The 23,362-nt window shown below is 25.4% G+C and overlaps 3 protein-coding genes across 4 annotated transcripts; 2 read left to right on the top strand and 1 right to left on the bottom strand.

The window, feature by feature from the left end:
* Positions 1-2,220: 2,220 nt before the first annotated feature.
* Positions 2,221-7,972, top strand: LOC105253098 (aminopeptidase N-like). The gene is made up of 11 exons (XM_025413772.1): positions 2,221-2,411; positions 2,523-2,993; positions 3,113-3,296; positions 3,984-4,134; positions 4,500-4,581; positions 5,030-5,394; positions 5,740-6,017; positions 6,975-7,150; positions 7,372-7,695; positions 7,774-7,846; positions 7,936-7,972. Exons 1-11 carry the CDS (start codon positions 2,239-2,241, stop codon positions 7,963-7,965), a joined length of 2,307 nt encoding a protein of 768 aa, XP_025269557.1. The 5' UTR covers positions 2,221-2,238; the 3' UTR covers positions 7,966-7,972.
* Positions 7,973-8,735: 763 nt separating this feature from the next.
* Positions 8,736-16,480, top strand: LOC105253146 (aminopeptidase N-like). The gene is made up of 12 exons (XM_025413771.1): positions 8,736-8,941; positions 10,204-10,714; positions 10,829-11,299; positions 11,417-11,600; positions 11,931-12,081; positions 12,689-12,770; positions 13,077-13,438; positions 14,002-14,279; positions 15,239-15,420; positions 15,588-15,935; positions 16,027-16,096; positions 16,294-16,480. The coding sequence occupies exons 2-12, from the start codon at positions 10,212-10,214 to the stop codon at positions 16,420-16,422; spliced, it is 2,760 nt and encodes a 919-aa protein (XP_025269556.1). The 5' UTR covers positions 8,736-8,941; positions 10,204-10,211; the 3' UTR covers positions 16,423-16,480.
* Positions 16,481-18,254: 1,774 nt separating this feature from the next.
* Positions 18,255-21,585, bottom strand: LOC105253099 (serine/threonine-protein kinase STK11). 2 transcript variants are annotated; one of them, XM_011260896.3, is made up of 6 exons: positions 20,974-21,585; positions 20,691-20,811; positions 19,695-19,880; positions 19,347-19,483; positions 18,923-19,266; positions 18,255-18,734 (listed from the first exon to the last, which is right to left on the bottom strand). In XM_011260896.3, exons 1-6 carry the CDS (start codon positions 21,315-21,317, stop codon positions 18,571-18,573), a joined length of 1,296 nt encoding a protein of 431 aa, XP_011259198.1. In that variant the 5' UTR covers positions 21,318-21,585; the 3' UTR covers positions 18,255-18,570. The 2 variants fall into 2 exon arrangements, with proteins under 2 accessions (XP_011259198.1, XP_011259197.1); XM_011260895.3 differs by having other exon boundaries at positions 18,255-18,737; positions 20,974-21,553.
* Positions 21,586-23,362: the final 1,777 nt, after the last annotated feature.

Below are 23,362 nucleotides of genomic sequence, written 5' to 3'. Positions count from 1 at the left end.
CAGATTTACCTACTCTGTTTTTCGTAACTTTCGCAGACCTGTGTTATAATTGTTTGTAAGTGTATCGACAGCTTTCCCTTTTCTTATTAATTTTATACTCGAATTCTACTATCAGATTATGCCAAATTTCCGAATGATGGAATTATTTATAGTTCAAGTTCAACATGAATTATTGGATTTCAATACTTATATGGATATAAATTCTGAGATAGAAAAGGAAAACTATTTTGAAAATTATACAAATATACACATTTTTCTTTCCTATAATAAAGGTATGTACATATACATTGATTATAAACAAATTTATTCGTAATTCGCAATTTATTTATTTATTATTATTTTGTTATAATATTTTAATTAATTTTAATTTATTCTTGCTATGATAAAAAAAATGTTTAAACTTAAAACTAATTTCTGTATACTGTTTTTAATTATAACTGCATGTTTAATTACAACTACAAAAAATATATAAAGAAATGAATATTATTGATTTCATATAATGATAAAATTTTTATTAAATTTAAATATATTTATTCAAGAGTAGATTTATCCTTTGATAGATATTAAAATAATTGTAAGTATTGGGTTCTCACAGAAACTAGGCTTTATTTTTCAAATATGTAAATAGTTCATTAATGTCAATACTATTGAATTGTTTTATTAAACGTTAGTTGTCCTCATTTGAAGTTCGCTTCCATTATATAGTCTCTTTATATCAGAGTAGTTGTAGCATTTTGATTGATAAGAATAGATTCAACATTGTTTCTCGAGCGATGAAAATAAGATTCTCTTGTTATGATCATGATATTTACATGACACGTATATTACATACGTCAGGTATGTCGACGGCACCATCAGTCTATAATAATCTGCTGAAGCGGTAAGATCTCGATTGAATATTACATTTGTAATTAAATCTGTGGCTGGTTCAACAAATAAGGTAAAAAACATTAACTAAATACAATATAAAATACTCATCTTTTTTTCTTTTTTGAACATATGCATACATGAATGTGTGAATAGAAAAACAGTCAACTATATTGTTTTTTAAAAAAGACATTTCTCTTCAATTTTCAAATAAATATAATTCTTTATTGCAATATTTTTCATCTTCTGCATATATTGTGATTAAACGAAGAGACTTAGACATGTATTGTAATAGCATAATTTTATTTCCTTGACATATAAAAAATATAAAATCCAGACAATTTTGTTGGCGTTACAAAATTCCTAAGACATTTTTTTTATAATAAATGCTTAAAATCAATATTTTCGAACGTTAGATAAATAGAATATACATTAAGTTGAATATATAACTCGAACATATAAGAAAAACATGCAATATATATAAGTTAATATTTTGCCCGAATACATTTGCATGCCATAGAAAGTGCTAACAAAGTTTATATTATTATTTCCATGTTTAATCCGAATAGTTATGTCAATAAAACTTTTAATAAATTTAATTCCGGCTGGACATTTATTGTTCGTTTATCCTTTGTTCAATTTTAATACATCACTCTCTTAAGGATGAAAAGACAAAACATTTTGAAAATAACATGTTAGTAAACATACAAACATATTACGTATAGAACTTAATTATTATGAAATGCAAAACAAAAATATGTAAGATAAAACCCTAAAAATAATTGAACTTGAGAGAAATAAAAATTATGTTTATTGTTTTCCTTTTTTCCGACTTCTCATTACATAAGAATATATAAAATATATTCTTTGAGCTTGAACATAAGGATACATGTTTTTCATATATCCTTATGTTTAAGCTCAAAGAATATATTTTATATATCGTTTTAATAAATTTTCTATTTTTAAATTTTATTACATTGATATTTTTATTTAGCATTATGTTTGCACATGTTATGTTACTAATAATGAAAACGTTTTTATGTAGGAATCCAAAAGAAACTTAACATGACATTATTAAAATTATTATTAAGTATTAGTATAATATACATTGCTACAATGGCAACAGAGAATTCCGATGAAAAATCGAATGTTGTGAGGCATAATGTATCAACTACATATACAAACTACATTTTATCAGACAATAATATACTACCGTTGCATTATGACATAAAGCTAGAATTCCTCTACTTTAATTTCTACGGTACATGTGTAATAACTATTTATATTCTTTATGCAACACAATACATAAATGTTCATGTACCGGATTCGATAAAAATATTAAGATCGGAATTAATTAGAAATGACAATGGAATGCATTATACAATAATATCAACAAATTATGATAAAGACAATATTATCGTGTTCAATTTCAAGAATGTCCTATTGCCTGGAATGTACAATCTATCTATAATTTATACCATTAAAATGAGTATAATAGGAAAGTCTTTCGGAACTTTGTACATAAACGAAGATGGATATAAAGAGTAAGTAGAAGAATAAATTAAAATATCAGTAACTCTCTGTATTTGTGTATTTTACGCTTACAATTGCCCAAAATTAGTCATTATTTAAAGCATATTGTTAAATTATGGCAGGTGGTTGTTCATAATAGATACCCAATCAAGAAAACAGCAAATAATTCCGTTTTTGAACGAGCCAAAATTAAAAATTATTTTTGATATTACCACAGTGCATCATTCATTATGGAAAGTTTTGTCGAATATGCCAATACAAGAAACTGAATTTAATCCATACAATGATGAATGGATACATTTATACAAGAATGTTTTGATTTCTATAGATAATATAATATTTGTGGTGACTGATTTTTATCAGCTCAATTCGACTGAAACCATTAGCATGTGGTGTAGACCGCAATTAATACCGCATGCAAAATTTGCGCTAAATGTTATTAAAAATGTTACTATGTACTTGAAAAATTACTGGATTAATTCGAAAAGATTAATTGAGTGGACCCTTGTTTCATCTGAGAGCAAAGTGGATCATGTCGCAATCCCAAATGTACAAGATGAAAGCAAACAGACTTTAGGATTCATCTTTCATAGGTAATACTTATAACTAAAAATAGATATATATTCTATAATAAGTTAGCATTTAATTCAAAAATTATATTAATATTTTTCAAATATTTATACAATATACATATTAATATAATGATTTTTAGAGAAGCAGATATCATTTACAATGAAGAATTAGATTATATCGGACGCAAAACGATAATAGCACCCTTAGTTGCACGTAATATAATACAAAAATATATTGGCAATCTGTTGAATTCATTTTATTGGTTTGAACTATGGTTAAATGAAGGCTTTATTATATTTCTCCAAACATATATCATCGATGAGGTAATTTTATCTTTAATTCTATTTAAATATGTAGTTAAATTAATTAATAGTACAACAACGTGTACAGAAAATTCTTAAATATTTGTAAATTCCTTTTTGATATTTTTTCAATCAAAAATCTTGTTAACGCGAGTCTTATTTCAGTTTTTTAAATTCTTATCTATTTTTCAAATCCATTTAGAAAAATTTAATAAAAATATGACATGCACTTTAAATTTAAAATTATTGACATAAATTTGAATTTCACGATAAAAGGACCACGAATGATAGTGCATCACACGCCTGGATAAAACATGACGTTAATAGTTATTAGTAATTGATAAAGTCTTTTAATCCTTAATTGATAAAATTATTAAAGAAAAATTTGCGTTAATAATTTAATTAACTTAAAATCATTCTACAAAATCTTATAAATATATTTTTTATGTAATTATAACAACATTAAATTTTTTAAACCATGACACATATTAAATATAGAAACACATTTGCTTAGTTTCAAACTTTATGTCTGTATTTTATGTATGTACTTTATGAATGTACAAAATATTACAAATTATGTTTAACAGCAGCAATTAGATTATAATTGTTTATATATATATATATATATATATATATATATATATATATATATATATGTCAACAGCTTTCTTTTTCTCGATTAATTTTATACTCAAATTTTATTTTTAGATTGTGCCAGATTTCCGAATGATGGATTTATTTATAGTTCAAATTCAACATGAATTACTTGATCTCAACACTTATGTCGATATAAATTCTGTTGTAGAATATGATAACTATCCTGAAAATTATATGTGCACTTTTCTTTCCCATATCAAAGGTATGTATCAATTGTAATATATAACATTATGTAAATAAATAAATAAGCTATAATTCTCCCAAAAATCAATATTATAGAGGAACCAAAAAAATTATAGATATAAACAAATTTATTTGTATTTCGCAGTTCATTTGTTTATTATTATTTTGTTATAATATTTTATAACAAATTAATTCTTGCTGTGTAAGAAAAAGATATCAAAAACCTAAGACTAATACATATTGTTTCTGTATATTGTTTCTAATTATAACTGCACATGTTTAATTACAACTACAAAAAATATGAAAAGACATAAATGTGATTTTTTATAAAGATCTAATTTATTAAATTTAAATATATTTAAGAAAAATATATTTTCGTTCTAGGTTCCATCATATGGCGTATGTTAGAACGAACATTGTCACCTAGTATATTTTTAAAAGGTATCAACGTATATTTCAACATTCAGTAAGTAGAATATATTATAATATTATAATGATATATGTATACACATATATACATCGTATATACATCGTAACAAAAGAGAAAATCAAAGTATATTATAGTACGTTTCCTTTCTTTTATTATTTAAAGGATATATGTATTTGAAGAGTCTCAGATTTACGCAGTTATTTTTATTTATGAGTGTTTTTCGAGTGAATTTCAACTCGAGTTGTTCTTAAGAAATATATATATATATGTATGTATATTTAAGTTATATTAAATATTTTATTTTAAGTTTATACATTAAATTATAAAAATATGTATTAAAATTAAAAATTTCTATATATCTCTATGTGAAATTTATATTATAACATTAAAATACGTAAATAAATTATGTAAATTGTGATTTTTTTTATAATGCTGATCAATTATAGACAATGTTTAATATTATTCACAATGTTAAATCTTATAGACTTGCTGAGCCCATGGAAACAACTTCCGATAATTTATGGAAGGCTATGCAAAGTGTTATAAATGAATTAGATTCCGAGTATCAGTTAAATGTAAAAAGCATGGTACATTCGTGGGCTATGCAGAGATGTTTTTCCGTATTGCAAGCGATGCGAAATAATTCAAGCAATTTTGTAACTATATCGGTACAATTTCCTAACAAATTGGACGAAAAACAATATTACATGTTCCCCGTGACTTATACTACGGAATCGAAGTCCAATTTTACCATAACTTGGTCAAATATTTGGTTAACACCATCGAATTCAGAAATTGAACTCTTTGTTGAGAAAGATCAATGGATCATTTTAAACTTACAACAAATTGGTAAAAATTGAATAATAACTTATATTTTTATTTACTATTTATTATACTACATATATAATTTTAATATTGTGATTACAGTCAAACCAATTTAAGTTTAAACAAAATTTCTTGCACACTAAAGTATTTCAAAATTATTGAATTATTATATATAAGATTTTAATTATAAATAATAAAGAAACATACTCAAATATATAAATAACACAAGTTACTTCTACATATACTATACAAATATTGAAATGTCATCTATTGTATATTTAATCTCGAAATATTTTTAACATTTCAAAATATATTTTATCATAAATAAAAAATTATAATAACCGACAAAAACAATTTGTTTTATAATAGGATACTATCGTGTCAATTATGATACCGAAAATTGGCAAAAAATTGCGCGATACTTAAATTCTGAAAAATATAAAAATATACATGTTCTCAATCGAGCGCAAATTATCGATGATGCATTCCATTTTGTGATAGAGAGGAAACTTAAATCCTCCGTGTTTTGGGAACTCGCTACTTATTTACAAAAAGAGACAGATTATATAGCATGGTATCCTATGCTCAAAGCTTTTGAATTTATGTCGAATATTTTCATACTCTTAAAATCTCATCCTCGATTAAAGGTAAAAAATAATAAATGTTATTAAAAAAATTTCTATTTATGCCAATGTATAATATATATTATAATCGTGATTTTATGTATATCATAATATTAAAAAATAATTCTTTAACATTAAAATAATTCTTTAAAAATTAGGTTCATACAGAGAAGTAAAAAAATAAACTTAATTATATATTTCTTCATTGTCAAAAGTAAAAAATTTTATGTTAAAAGACGATTTTTTACGACAATTATGTTTTTAAATTTAATAACTACATTTTTTAGATTTTGAACTTTTCGAATTACTATTTTCTTGTAATATTAGTACTATAGAATTTACATTATAAATGAAATAATTTATATTTAATTTTAGAAAATTATAGAATGCAATATTACAATTATTTTTTATTATATTAGTTTTATTCCGTTATAAAATTTGCAGCGATATTAAAATCTTTATAAAATATTTTGTAGAAATTTACTGTTTTAAATTTTATTACATTATATACAGTACATATTAAGTTTGTAAATATCTGTTTTATAAAAAATAAAAATTTACAAATTTGAAATTTTTTAAATCGATATTGTGTAATATGCAATATTTAAATTCAAGCAATTCAAAAAAACGAATCTTATAGCCAATTTATCAATCGTCAAATCAATGTATACAGAGCGATATATACATATTAATAATGCATACAAATTGCATTAAATGATATAAAGTGATATAAAATGATATGAAATATATATTATTCAAATACATGAAATATTTGGATATTGTAGTAGTTCATGCTAAAATTTTATGTATTTATATTAAAATAAAATTTTATGTATTTATATTAAAATAAAATTTTCTGCAAAAATACATACATATACACTTGCACATACATTATATATAGCCGTTCTTGTAAATTATATAGCCGTTCTTGTAAATTATATGAAAGAGTTAAATAAAAAAATGCTTTTTATCGAACTATAGGTAATGCTAAAATCGCTCGAATTAACGTGGAATCTGTTCATCGAAAAGAGCAATGATGATCACATTAAATATTTAAAACAAGAGCTCACAAAGTGGAAATGTATTATAGATGATATCCCATGCAGAACAAAAGCAAATCAACAATTGCAGTGGCATCTGACAAATAAAAAAAACAAGTATTTTTCTTATAATACAACTGACAAATAAAAAAACAAGTATTTTTCTTATAAAACAATAATTCTTCTTATAATACTTGATTATTTATCGAGATATTTTTTATATTGTACAAACATTTGAGAAATTAATTATCACTTACATCAAAAATATTTATATAACACTAGAACAGTTAGCACAATTTCGTTAGGTAATTTTTACTTCTTTTTTTTGTCATCTATAGACTTTTGCCTGGATGGAAGAGGTGGACATATTGTAATGGTTTGAAAACGGCAGATACTGATACATGGAATAAAGCTTTTAATGATAGCATAAAAGAAATTGATCATACAATTTCAGAATGTCTGGTTTACAAGGAAAATTATGAAACCATAATGGATTATATAAAGATAAAAGCACCAAATCTACGTAATCTACCTCAATCCAAATCGATAAAGCAAACTGAAACTTTAATTGCTAATATTTTTCTTTTCACTCTTGCCAAAAATACTAAGTATATGCTTAAGAACATATTAAATGACTTCAGACCAATTATATATTCTTACAAGTAATACGATATTATTTTATAAAAATATCTAAAAGTTTATTGTTCATGTTAATTATGAGTATACTGTTTTATTTTTAGGCGTATCGTAAGTAAGATTGTGGCATTAACTGTTATGATTAACAATATATATTCTCAAAGACAGTTGGGCGAGGTAATTTTACTATATCAAAGTTACATATTTATTTGTTAAATTTTTATTAGAAAATTTATTTTTTACTATGCATGTATATGTGTTTTAAGGTTGATAATATAAACTCATATGATAAGTAAAGGCAGCAAAAATGATCATTTTTTGACAATTAACTTATGTTTACGAATTCATAATTTCAACACAAGTCCAAAAATAATACTTTCACACAATCTAGCGCCTTGATAGAGATGATAAATCTCTGATAGAATCAATAAAAACATGATTGCCATGCATGCAACGGCAAATTAACTCTTTTTCAGCAACTGTTGTCATATTTATTGAAATAAAATAAAACAATAATTATAATAAAAATATAAGAAAAACATCTCTCTTGCACAAATCCTCTGCTGCTCAACCATCGTATAGGGAAAATAGCGAGCTAGCCCACGCAGTAGCGTTGAATAGGTTGTCTTCAACAAAGCTTTGGACTGAAAATATCATTTAGTTGCTATCGAGTTGAAACTATCAATTTGCAAACATGAATTTATTGTCAAAAAATATTCAATTTTAGTTCCTATACTTTAGAAATTAGTAACAATGACCACAAAAACACTTTGTATATACATATTATATATTTTATATACAGTCTATTATGTATTTTGTTCTATAATTCTGTTAATAAGATTTTAGCTATGTGATAATGCGACAATTACGAAATCATTTATTGATGACCATTGTTAAAATAATCTCTTTTAGGTAAAAACATTCACTAAAACAGAGATTGAAGAACCAATTCTTTCCGATGTTGAACGCAAGATAGAAAAACGTCAATTGGAGATCAAGAGACAGACAGAATTTCTGCATTCTTTGTACAACGATTAAAAATATAAAGATGTTTAACGCATCGTTTGACTATTGTCATCATAATAACAATGAGTCATCATAATAACATGCACTCCCCCCTTACTGCATTTATCAGTTACCCCTCTCAAAAGGCTCCGTCTATCTATTCAGATGTCAATGGTCGTCAGTTTATAATAGTCTTTTGAAGCGGTAAGATCGCTATTGAACGTTTATGTATTTAGAATTAAACTTATGTCTGGCTCAACAAATAGGGTAAGCCTTTAAATAAATCTACATAAACTACTTATATATATATCTCCTTTTTTTTGAACGTCTCCATATAAAGATATATTGAATACCAGTCAGCTATTTTGTTTCTTAAAAAAGACATTCCTGTTCAATTTTCAAAAGACATACTTTTATATTGCAATTATTACCTTTATTTTCTGTAAATAATGCAGCTAATAAGAAAATAGGAATATATTATAATAACATAATTTGGTCATATTTTGATATAGAAAAAATATAAAATCTAAGTATTTGTTCACGTTATAATATTATTATATGTGTTCACTTTTACGCCACAGCTGTAAAACTATCTGAAAAATATTTAACATTATCCTTATTATGTTTGTACAACATTTTTTTATAATGAATCAATATCCAGAATCAATATTCTCCTCCAACATTACGTTAAATAATAATCTTAAATTAAATATGTAACGAATGCGAATAAGGTACGAACAGTAGATTAATATTTTGTTCGAAAAAGTGCGTATGCCATGATATATTAATATCGTTTCTTTTAATATTTTTTCACCGAATTATTATATCAATTAATTTTTTGATACAAATTATTATATCAATTAAGTTTTAAATAAATTTGATACATGTTTATTATTCGTTCGTTTCTAATATCTCTCACTTAATTTCAATATCTCTCATTTAAGGTCAGGAGGGGCATATAAGCTTTGAAAGTAACACAATAGTAAACATACAACGTGTTAGTAAATATAAAATCCAGCTATTGAGAATATTCTCATACATTTTAATACTTTTATAAATTTAACATGTATATATAAGAAAAAAATTAAGAGATATAGAAATTAAAGGAAAGAAAGGAATTTTTAAAACTTGTTATTTATATAGAATGTCATAATATGAAAAGCACAGAAATATGTAATTGCATTAAAAGAAATCTTGTATTAGAAGATGAAACTGAATATAAGATAAATAAATAAAAATTATGTTTATTTTATTTGTCCTTTTCGAAATTATCTAAATATGTTCTTTATGTCTTCTGATATTCATTTTCAAGAAAAATATCTAATATAACATTTCGATAAGATTTTATAGTTACTTTTTATCAATGATTTCCTTCATTTATTAATAAATTGTATTGTTTAATCATTCTTTAAATTAATCATATTTTCTTATGAAAATTAAATTCTTTTAAGGCCTTTTTACACAAAAGTCGATTGAATTGCATATTCTTTATAAATACCTTGTTTCTAATAAAGAAATTGATTTTATAGATATTCAAATGAAATTTAACATGGCATTCTTAAAATTATTATTAAGTAGTAGTCTGATATACATTGCCATAATGGCAACAGCAATTTCTATTGATAAAATAACAGAAAACGTACAGCGCAACGCATTAATCAACAAACTATCAGATTATATACTGCCGTTACATTATAACATGAAGTTAGAATTGCTCGAGGAATATTTCATTGGCGAATACGTAATTACTATTTATATTATTCATGCAACACAAGAAATAAGTTTCCACATATTGCATCCAATCAGTATAACAAAGTATGAGTATATCAGATTGGAATTAAAGCAAAATGACAATAGAGTGCATTATGAAACAATGTCATCATGTTATACAGACAATATTGTTCAATCTTGTATCAAATATAAATTCGAAAATGTCTTGTTGCCTGGAATGTATAATCTAAATATAAATGTTAAAATTCCAATTAATATTATAAGAGACTCTTTCGGAACTTCGTATATAAACGATGATGGAAATAAAGAGTAAGTAGAAGAATATCTGAAATAACAAATTATATATTTATAAATTCTACGTTTACAATTTTAAAATTAATCATTATTTAAAGTAATATCATTAATATCATCAAAATATGGCAGGTGGTTAATTACAATAATAGATGCCCAAACGAAAAACTGGAAAATATTTCGGTTTTGGAATAAGCCAGAATTAAGAACTACTTTTGATATTTCCATAAAGCATCATCGAAGATACAAAGTTTTGTCGAATATGCAATATATAATGCAAGAATCTGAAACACTGGTAGACAATGCTATGGTATGGACATATTTTAACAATATTGATTCGATTTCCATAGATAATATAGCATTTGTGAAATCCGATTTCCATGAGACCGTATTGACTGAAACCGTTAGCATGTGGTGCAGACCAAACATGATATCGCATATGACATTTGCACTATATGTTGCTGAAAATATTACTATGTATTTGAAAAATTATTGGAATATTTCGGAGAGATTCCTTGTTTCATCCAAGAGCAAAGAATATTATTTCGTAATCCCTAATTTACAAAATGAAGTCAAACAGACTTTGGGATTCGTCTTTTATAGGTAATATATATAATTAAAGATAAATATATATTTTATAACATGTTAGTGTATTTAATTAAAAAATTATATTAATATTTTTCAAACACTTATATGTACATATTAATATAATGATTTTAGAGAAGCAGATATCACGTACAGTGATGAATTGGATACTACTGGACGCAAAATGATAATTGCATCCTTAATAGCGCGAGGGATAATACAAAAATATATTGACAATCTGTTGAATCCATCTTATTGGTTTCAACTATGGTTAAATGAAAGCTTTAATATATTTCTCCAAGCATATATTGTCGATAAGGTTGTTTTATTTCTAAGACATGAATACACAGATAAAACAATTAATAGTTTGCAATATAAAAAATTTTTGAATATTTATATAAATTTACCGTTTTTATACATATAAATATAGAAAAAAATGATTGTTTAAGTTCTTTATGTAATGATAATCCTATACAACTTTAATAAAAAGTAAAAAATGTACGTTTTTATATTTAAATTATTAAGAAAAAACTTACAAAGATTATATACATATATATATTTTTTTAACAAGCACATAAAGCCAATTTGTATACATAATTTGTTTTAATTTTTAATGAATTATAGATTAATTATGTTGAATTGCATTTAGGTTTTGCCTTATTCCGGGATGATGGATTTATTTGCAGTTCAAGTTCAACACGAATTATTCGATTTAAACACTCATATCGTAATAAATTCTGCTGTAGGATATAGTAGCTATCCGGAAAATTATTTATTTTCTTCTGTTTCGCATTTCAAAGGTATGTAAATAACACAGAATTAATAAATAATTAAATAAACTTTAAATATTACAATGTTAATTTCATGAAAAGTTAAAAATGTAAATTGTAAACATGTAATTTAATTGTAATTTAATTTTATCATTATTTTATTTTTATTACTACTATATTTTATTATATTCTTTATAATGACAGTATCAAAAAATACATAAAACTGAAAACTAACTTCTCTTTTTGTATAATTTTTGTACAATTACATAATAAAATAATTTTTTAAATTATAATTATAAATATATTTATCTACTACTGCAAAAAACTTAAAACTTTCAATTTTTTATGATGGCGTAATTTTTTTGTTATTTTTACATATACTTAATCATTCATTATATATTTGTTATAATTAGTTTTTTCATTGGAACCCCCATTTAACATTCTTTTAGCTTTTGTCATCTAAATTTGACTACAAAAACTTTGTTGTTCAATTGTAATTAGATATATTTACAAATATTTATTGTAAAAAATTAATTATAAATTTACAAAAAGTGATTTATTATATTTAAAATGCTTTTATCGGGCAATAAAAACATTTTAAATATATATAATTAAGTTTTTATTTCAATAATCATAGGCTCCATTATATGGCGGATGTTAGAACGAACCATGTCACCTGATAAATTTTCGAAAATAATCAACATATATTTAAACATTCGGTGAGTATAATATATTCTAATATAATAATAATATATATATATATATATATATATATATATATATATCACATACCTCAGCATGCGCATAGTATAAAACTAATAATAATAAAAAAAAGCTTTAATCTATGTAAATTAAAATCACTGTTTATATATATTAAAATTATATGGTGAAACTTAAATATCTCTATGTCTACGTTAGTTGTAACTTAAATTAAAATACAATGATAAATTAATTGTGATTTTTTTATAATGCTGATCAATTACATACAGTGTTTGATATTATTGCCACACTGTTAAATCTTATAGATATGCTAAGCCTGTGGAAAGAACTTCCGATAATTTATGGAAGGCTATGCAAAAGGTCATAGATGAATTAGATTCCGAGTATCAGTTTCACATAAAAAGCACGGTGCATTCATGGGCTATGCAAAGATGTTTCCCAGTGTTGGAGGTGATGCGAAATTATTCTAGGGATGTTGTAACTATATCGGTATTTTTTCACGATAAGTTGGATGAAAAACAATATTACATACCCGTGACTTATACTACGGAATCAAAGCCCAATTTTACCATAACTTGGTCAAATATTTCGTTAACACCATCGAATTCAAAATTTGAACTCTTTCTTGAGAAAGATCAATGGATAATTTTAAATTTACAACAAGCTGGTAAAAATTGAATAATACTTATACTACTTATATTATGAAACTTATATTTTTATTAATCTATTTATATTGTGTGTATAATTTCAATATCATGATTAAATGAATCAAAATTAATTTAACTTTAATCAAAATTTTTCGCACATTAAAGTTTTTTATAAATAATTATTGAATTATTACATATAAAGTTTTATTATTAAAAATGATAGAGAATTGTAACAAATTTATATATATATATATATATATATATATATATATATGTATATATATATATATATAAGTTACATGTAAATTGTTTTACATATATGTAATACAAATTACTTCAAAATATACTACGAAAATATTGTAATTTCATCAATTGTAATATAGTTGAGATTACTATTCCTTATTATTATACATATAACATATGTTATATTTTTGATACAGCTTTTGTGTTAAATAACAAAAATAGAAAATACACAATTCTCTAAATATATTTAATCTCGAGATATTTTTACATTTCGTAATATATTTTATCAATATAAATAAAAGATTATACTAACCGACAAAAACAATTTGTTTTATAATAGGATACTATCGTGTCAATTATGATACCGAGAATTGGCGAAAAATTGCGCGATACTTAAATTCTAAAGAATATAAAAATATACATGTTCTCAATCGAGCGCAAATCATCGATGATGCATTCCATTTTGCGATAGAGAAGAAACTTGAATCTCCCGTATTTTGGGAACTCGCTACTTATTTGCACAAAGAAAAAGATTATATAGCATGGTATCCTATGCTGAAAGCTTTGGAATTTATATCAAATACTTTCAGATTTTACGATTGTCTTTTTTCATGTCAGGTAAACACAATAATAAATTTTATCGAGGAATTTTCTATTAACCCAATACATAATACATACCATAATCGTGATTTCATATATTATAATAATAATTCTTGAATTAATTCGTGAAATAATTCTTTACTTAGGTTCATGTAGAAAATTAAACAAATAAATTTAATATAGTTCCTCCTGTGCCAAAAATCAAAAATTTAATTTCAAAAGATGCTTATGTATGTTTATAAATTTAATAACTAATTTTATAGATTTTACATGTTTGATTCTATGTTTCTGTAATATTAATATTGCAGAATACTATATATGTATCGTGTACATAATATAAATATTGTAGAATTTATATCATATAATAAATGATATAATTTATATTAAATTTTAAAAAATTATAGAATACAATTATAGAATAAATACCAATTATTTTCATTATTTTAATTTTCTTCTGTTATAAATTTTTGCAGCGAATATTAAAAACTTGAAAATATTTTGCATAAGCTATATTTTTAGTTATATTTTTAACTTTTTTTAAATTAAATAAAACACATTTTAATCCATTTAAGTGTCTATTTAAACATTTTGTTAATACTTGTTTATAAATAAAATTTATAAATTTGAAATTTTTAACTTCGGTATAATTTAAATATACATATAATGACATACAACATATTTAAAATAAAATAATTGAAAAAGAGATCGCGATTAAGCAATTTAATTGATTAAAATCAATGTATACAGAACGATATATACATGTAAATAATGCATCTATTTAGATGATGTAAACGTATAGAATTATTCAAATAAGAAATTGGTAAAATTAGATATTGTAATAATTCATGCTATAAAATTATATATATTTATTAAAATAAAATTATCTACTAAAAATATTTCTGCATATATATTATATCTATTCCTGTAAATATTATAAAAGAATTAAATAAAAAGATACCTTTTTTATCCAATTTTAGGAACTGTTATACCTGCTTGATTTAACATGGGATCTATTCCGCAAAGATATCAATGATGATCGTATTAAATGTTTAAAGGAAGAACTCGCAAAGTGGAAATGTATTATAGATGATGATATGTCGTGCAAAACATGGGCTAATAATCAGTTGCAATTGCATTTGAAAAATCCTCAAAAAAACAAGTAATTCTTCTTATAATATTTCCTTATAGGAATGTTATTAGTATATTATAGGAATTAAGTACATTATAGAAATATTTTATATACGTTTGAGAAATCAATTATTATTTATGTCAAAAATTATTTATGTAACTAAAGCAATTTATTTATTTCTGGATTGTCTTATGTAGAATTTTACCTGGATGGAAGAGGTGGACATATTGTAATGGTTTAAAAACGATAGATCGTGATCAATTTAATAAAATTAATCTTTTTAATGAAAATAAGAAAAAAATAGACCATACAATTTTAGAATGTCTTGCATACGTTGAAAATTCTGAAATTATAATCGATTATATATTGATAACATTACCAGGTATTTTGCAATTTTATCGGAACAATCCATCTTATCATAATCAATCGACAGAGCAAGTTGAAAGTTTAACTACTAACATTTTTCTTTTTACTGTTGCCAAAAATACTAAGCCTTTGCTTGAAGGTATATTAAAGAATTTCCAAAATATTAGATATTATTTCAGGTAATGACATTATTTAATAAAGGCATATTAGACATGGACATATGAAAATTTATTATGTTATGATAAACGTATATTGTTTTTGTTTTCATAGACAAGTTGATGATGTTGTGGCATTAATTGTTATAGTTAACAATGTGTATTCCGAGAAAGAGTTAGACCAGGTAAATTTTAATGAACCAAATCTCCATACACTTATGTTTTATTAAAATTTATTTTTCATTATAATTGCGGCATATTTTATATAATCTTCTATGATTCTATTTATAATGATACTCAGAATGTGTGAGAATGCGACAATTATTAAATACGAAATCTTTTATAATGGATTATGGATGATAATTATTAAAATAACTTTTAGATAAACAAAGTTATAAGCGAGAAAATCGAAACATCAATCAAAATTTCCGATGTTAAACGCAAGATAGATATACGAAGGTCACAGATCAAGAGACAAAACAAATACTTTCAGTTTTTATTCAGCCATTGAAAAACTAAATTTATAAAGCATCCAACTATTTAGAAATCAAAAATATAACATCTTTGTGATGCCGTTTAAAGTAATATTTACAAATTTATATATATATAATAAATCATTAATAAATATGAAATTACTAATAAATTGTTATATATAATTGTTAATAATTTTTTAATTGTTTTTAATATCATATTGGCCTTTTGTAATGATTTAATATTTATATAAATGTTAATTATGTTTAAATAATGCTGCGTACTAAGCGTATTTTTTTCAGATCCCCTTAAATTTTTTACTCTTAACGGAGATATATTTTTATATTTTAAAGAATAATTCAATATTAATAATAATTTAGAATAAAAATATACTGTCATATATTTTAATATGTTTTACGAAAGCGCGTTATTAATTTAAAATTTAAATTATATTATTCATAAATTATAAACATAACAACGTCTGATAGTTTCAAATACAAAAAAATTAAAACAATAAAGAATAAAAGCTATGTAATAAGCGATAATGACCACACATTAATTTTAAAACATTATATGTATTACCAAAATTATATTATTATTGTAATTTCTCTACTGAATTTTCGAATTCTATATATATGTACATGCAGTTGTACAACTAAGACTATGTATGTATAAATCATTAGTATAAAAAAATGTAGAGATTATAATAAAGTAATGTGACGTTATTTCATGCAAAAAGATCACTCAAAATAATTTAGATTTTAATATTTAATTAATATTTTAATATTTGAACAATACATAATAATGCATCGAAGTTGTGATGAAAATTTAAGTAACAAAGTAAATCTAAAACTAGCAATAAAGTAGATAAAAGGCTTTGTTCAGAATAATAATTATAATTTATATGTATAGAGAGCAGATTTATATGATTGTTATATAGTTTTATCATTTTGTATAGTTTATATAGTTATTATATTGTTTCATCATTTTATCAAAATTTACTTTGTATAAATAATAGCTAGGATATTTGAATAGCATGAATAACATTTAATTGAAAGAGATTTATTATAAAAATTAAAATTAAAATTTTTATTTCTTAAAATATTTAAAATGTTCAATTACATCTTCAAGTGATATTCATATTTTGCGATAATATTTAATTTTATTCGTCTATTTTTAGCACGTAATAATATATGTCGTGCAGCATTTATCACTTTGAAAATTTATTTGATACGCGAAAAAGGATTTTGTTAACATGTTGGAAAAAATTAAAGGCGACATTATAATAAGAAAGAAGATAATAGAATAGAAGAAAGAATAAGATTTTTCTCGCATTTTTTCTGATGGTACAGTTGGTGCGAAAAAGAAAACGAGGAACGGTCACTTTACGCTCTCACTCTTCATTCTATTTCCTCTAAGTTTCCTCCTCCAAAAGCATAAGATGGAGAAAACGTCTTATCTCACATATATCTATTTTCAGTCTTATCATCAGCTATCACTTTAGAGAGCTCAAATCTTTTATATAAGCCTGTGATTAATAATTAATATACACACACGCGCGCGCGCGCACACACACACACACACACACGCACACACACACACACACACGTATATATATAATTAGTTTTAATAAATACAAAGATCTTATGTGAAAAAATTAAGTGCAGTCGAAACCATATAGCAGTAATATATCAAAATATAATAATCATAATTAAATTTTTTATACTTATTTATTAAGTAAATAAAAAAAATTAAAAAATTTAGCAAAATATTATAGCTGATGATAATTGATTTCCGTACAAATTGCCATGATAAATAAAATTTTATGGGCTACAGGGAGATTTTTTTTGTAAGTAAAATCATGCAAAAATCTGATGATTAACAATTTTATTAATCCATATGGCACCAGAACGAAATTTGACTTTTAATTGAACATTTCATGAGTCGAATGATTAATAAAGTGTCGTTGAATTATTCGCGCTATACGATTTAATCTTAATATCACAAATGTTTACATCCGATACTTTTGAATTGACTCAAAAGCATTCTATTCGTGCTATAGCTGGATTACATACATCTTGTATGCACAGCATTAATCGAGCTTTCAGTCGTCTCCACCATAGAGAAACTTTGTAACTGACACAGTCAGTGAAATATAAACAAAAGAATAGCGATATAATCAGCGAAATCACGATGGCTTGCAGGATGGAAATCTCTTAATACTAATGCACGAAATTGGTTTACGCCATCTCCGTTTGTTTTGACTGTTTGTGTTAGATTTAGCATTTACATGACTATTGCATGTAGTTTTTCGATCCTCGCTAATACGATCCAGTTCTTGAAGTCTTCGTTCTTCTAAAAAAAAAAAGAGAGATTTTCGTTATACTTTCTACGATTCTATCACATTACACAAAAAAGAAGGATATTACAAGAACTACAATGAGGATTCTTTTGATTATATAATTCTGTATTATCAATATAATTTCACACAATGTTATAGCCCATTTAATATATAAGAAAAATGGCGTTAATAGACTTACCATTTAGCTGATGTTCTGTGTAATATACAGGATTGTCATCAATCCCATAGTGATATTCCATTAGATATGGCAAAACAGTCATACTATGACACTCGTTACTTTTAAGAGGAGGTATAGGTACTTCTTTTTGTATTTTAGGATGCTCGCATATGGTCCAAGCATGTCTTTTAACCTGTTGTAATGTAAATCTTTCGTCTGCATCTTTCTGCAACATTCCCTCTATAAGCGATTTTAAAGGTTCCTCTACTTCTTTGGGTATAGTATATTCGCCCCTTCCAATGTTTTCATATAATTTATATATATTATCTCCCTCAAAAGGATATAAACCCGTCGTTATATTATACCTATAAAATACAGATACGATATTTTTTCTTTTTTGCATTATATATACATTATTAACTAATACTATATAAATGTTACTTACAATGTAACTCCACTACTCCATATATCTACTTTAAAACCTGAGAAACTTTCGCAGCCATTTGCAATTTCTGGTGGCTGAAATGCTGGAGATCCCTGACCTATCGTACATGTATCGTCTTTGGAAAACATGTCTAATGCCTAGCACAATGGAGATGCGAAATCACAAATAGGAATGAAACACAATGGTTGTGAAATATATAACTGACATTTTTTAAATAGATATCGACTTTGTGTTCGCAGATACTTTTTCCTTATTAGAAACTTTTGCTTTTTTTTTTAATCGGCTTTTATAATTTATAATTGCATAAATTTGTAGTAGTAATGAAGTTATTATAGATGGTATTTGTACCTCTGCAACGCCAAAGTCACTAATCTTTAAGGTACCATCTAAGGTTAATAACAAGTTTCCAGGTTTTATATCTTTGTGAACTATTCCTTTACTGTAAAGATATTCTAAACCATCCAATAACTGACAGAAATAGTCGTGTGCCTGCCAAAGAGGAAGCTTCTTGGTTGGTGCACTTTCCAACATATCCTGTAAAGGATCTAATAAATAAAAATCTAATTGTCGTTAATTCATGCAAGCCATTGTTACAGACATTAAAAGCAAAAAATTCAATATGGCTTTATTATAGCTTCTCTTTTATCAGAAAAAAAATTTCGCGTGCGCGCGCGCGCACGTGCGACCACACAACACACACACACACACACACACACACACACACAATACATAGTTATTATAACGTAAAATATATCATACAAATAATATAAATTGTAAAGTACAATTATGAATTCTTTCCTTGTAACTTAATTCTTGAAACAGAATCATAAAATGTCTTATAATTAATCATGTTCGTCATTGTAAAATGATTACATAAATACAATAACCACAATTCCTCTATTATTTATATATTTCAATTTGTCAAAACATTATATAAACATTCTTTATATTATTTAGTAATTAATAAGTATTATGTTTAGAACATTCTTATTTCTATATATATATATATATATATATATATATATATATATATATATATATATATATTAAAAACAATTGAAATGTCAATACTAAAGATTCAATATCGAAATTCAACATTAATGTAAATAATGATGCATAAAAAATAAAAACTGAAAATAAATCAATAATCTAATCATTTATAATCCTTAATTGTATAATGTTAATTGAAACAAAATAAACAATTATGATATTCCACAGAAATGCAAAATCGCTATCATTTCCATTTCTTAAAATTGTTTAGCTTAATAATTTGTATATAATGTTTATACATATCTAATATTTAGAGATATAATGATAATGAAAAAGATACTTTTTAAAATTTACCTGTAATCCACATACGCAAAATTCCATAACTAGATACATTTTCTCTTTCTCGTCACTATATAAAACGTCTACGAGATTTATTACATTCTTGTGTCTTAATAGTCTTAACAATTTTATTTCTCTGTAAATAACAAAATATTAATTGATAACAAGCAAAAACAATAAAAAAGAAAAATAATTGCAACTGGCTGATTGCACTTGTGTGTCTAACGATAAAAGATTTTGATAAAAAACAATGCATACCAATGTAAGACTCATAGAAAGATACATTCGTTAAAAATACCTTTGAACATTCTGTTCACCATTCGGTATCCTACGAAGTTTTCGTTTCTTTAATATCTTGACCGCTCTTCGACAGAGTGTTTGCGAATCCAATACTTCTTTTACTTTTCCGTAACTACCTTCACCGAGAACGTCACCCATGACATATTTGCCGATAAATTTACACTTTTTCTTTTTCTCTTCATATATAATTTGAGCTGAATCAACTCTGTGAAAAAACATGTTAATCTCGTCCAAGTCATAATTAGGATCGTCATTGATCCACATGATCGGTTCGATATCACGCAGTAAATCATTTTCAATTTCTTCTTCGTCAGGATCACATATCGTTATTTTATTGTCCATTTTTTTGTAGTCTGTTAGAATTTATAAACTAAATTTATAAGAGATCATGCGAGTATAATTTAACCTAAAATACAACCGGCACGACCATTGTTGTGAACACTGGTGGAATTGGGATGTGGGATGACGTGAGAAGCACGATTATCACAGACTTGTAAGATTTATAGACGGTAAGTGAGCTTACAATATCATCTTTTGCGCACTAGACTGGAGAGTGCCTCGTTTGACCACGTTGCGATTGACCGCAGCCAATTATATCGACCTGTGCCTAGGGTAACCAATGAATTGGCCAATTGGCGACGTGGTCAATCGGGTGTCACCCACTAGACTGGCCAGAAAATTTTCCCCATGCGTATTCCTAGTTTACTAGCTTACATGAGATCTGTCACGAATATCTCATTGTGTACTACCAGAGAGAAACCTGAGAGCGGCCACCTCGCTTTAACGGGTATATTGTCCTAATGCGCTCCCTGACAAAGTGGACGTCAACTACATCCATTACAGTCGATAATAATACATGGTTCGTGTCTGAGCTATGGTTCGTGTCCAAGCTATGGAGTGACCCCAAAAGTGATACTCCCTCTATGGACATTCAAAACATGGACATGAACTACAAAGTCATCGTCCATGAATGTTCTCAGAGGGTAATATATAATTGCACAATTTCTGGTTTTGTTCCGTGCTATGTGCACGAAATGCCGGTAGCACCAGTGCTATATAACAATTAAATACTTATGTGTGTAAATTGATAATAAATAAATTATTCAATCGCGACAGATACTGTAATATTCAAAGATGAAATAAATATTTTTCAAAATAAATTGGTAAATAATACGGCTCTATGTATTTATCAACATGATAATTAAGTAAAGAGCATTAAGAGCCCACAAAACGCGGATGGCAATGCGTAAGTTATTTCGAACATTAATTGTTCGCGAAATTTTTTTTTTTTTTTTAAATGCGTTATTAGGAGAACATGATTTGTAAAGAGGTCATCAACGCATTATCGACCTCCTCGCAAAATATATTCTCCTGATAATATAAAATAATAAGAAACGAATTTTCGAAAATTTTCACGCTTGCGTTATTAGGAGAACATGATTTGTAAAGAGATCATCAACGCATCTTCGACCTCCTCGCAAAATATATTCTCCTGATAATATAAAATAATAAGAAACGAATTTTCGAAAATTTTCACGCTTGCGTTATTAGGAGAACATGATTTGTAAAGAGGTCATCAACGCATCTTCGACCTCCTCGCAAAATATATTCTCCTGACAATATAAAATAATAAGAAACGAATTTTCGAAAATTTTCACGCTTGCGTTATTAGGAGAACATGATTTGTAAAGAGGTCATCAACGCATCATCGACCTCCTCGCAAAATATATTCTCCTGATAATATCAAATAATAAGAAACGAATTTTCGAAAATTTTCACGCTTGCGTTATTAGGAGAACATGATTTGTAAAGAGGTCATCAACGCATCATCGACCTCTTCGCACAATATATTCTCGTGATCATATAAATTATAAGAAACGAATTTTCGAAAATTTTCGCGCTTGCGTTATTAGGAGAACATGATTTGTAAAGAGGTCATCAACGCATCATCGACCCTCTCGCACAATATATTCTCCTGATAATATAAAATAATAAGAAACGAATTTTCGAAAATTTTCACGCTTGCGTTATTAGGAGAACATGATTTGTAAAGAGGTCATCAACGCATCATCGACCTCTTCGCACAATATATTCTCCTGATAATATAAATTATAAGAAACGAATTTTCGAAAATTTTCGCGCTTGCGTTATTAAGAGAACATGATTTGTAAAGAAATCATCAACGCATCATCGACCTCCTCGCAAAATATATTCTCCTGATAATATAAATTATAAGAAACGAATTTTCGAAAATTTTCACGCTTGCGTTATTAGGAGAACATGATTTGTAAAAAGGTCATCAACGCATCATCGACCTCCTCGCAAAATATATTCTCCTGATAATATAAATAATAAGAAACGAATTTTCGGAAATTTTCACGCTTGCG

This window comes from Camponotus floridanus, unplaced genomic scaffold (genome assembly GCF_003227725.1).
Source record: "Camponotus floridanus strain SB8 unplaced genomic scaffold, Cflo_v7.5 scaffold7, whole genome shotgun sequence".
Taxonomy (NCBI): Eukaryota; Metazoa; Arthropoda; class Insecta; order Hymenoptera; family Formicidae; genus Camponotus; species Camponotus floridanus.
Note: the sequence above shows the minus strand (reverse complement) of the source record. Positions and strands in the feature narration are given on the sequence as shown.

Coding starts and splice junctions, on each gene's coding strand:
- LOC105253098 (XM_025413772.1), top strand. CDS start 2,239: ATGCATTATACAATAATATCAACAAATTATGATAAAGACAATATTATC. Junction 3,297..3,983: donor AAACATATATCATCGATGAG/GTAATTTTATCT, acceptor TTTTATTTTTAG/ATTGTGCCAGATTTCCGAAT. Junction 7,696..7,773: donor CCAATTATATATTCTTACAA/GTAATACGATAT, acceptor TTTTATTTTTAG/GCGTATCGTAAGTAAGATTG.
- LOC105253146 (XM_025413771.1), top strand. CDS start 10,212: ATGAAATTTAACATGGCATTCTTAAAATTATTATTAAGTAGTAGTCTG. Junction 11,601..11,930: donor AAGCATATATTGTCGATAAG/GTTGTTTTATTT, acceptor AATTGCATTTAG/GTTTTGCCTTATTCCGGGAT. Junction 13,439..14,001: donor TTTAAATTTACAACAAGCTG/GTAAAAATTGAA, acceptor GTTTTATAATAG/GATACTATCGTGTCAATTAT.
- LOC105253099 (XM_011260895.3), bottom strand. CDS start 21,317: ATGGACAATAAAATAACGATATGTGATCCTGACGAAGAAGAAATTGAA. Junction 20,812..20,973: donor GGTGAACAGAATGTTCAAAG/GTATTTTTAACG, acceptor TGTTATTTACAG/AGAAATAAAATTGTTAAGAC. Junction 19,267..19,346: donor TGGAGTAGTGGAGTTACATT/GTAAGTAACATT, acceptor TGTATTTTATAG/GTATAATATAACGACGGGTT.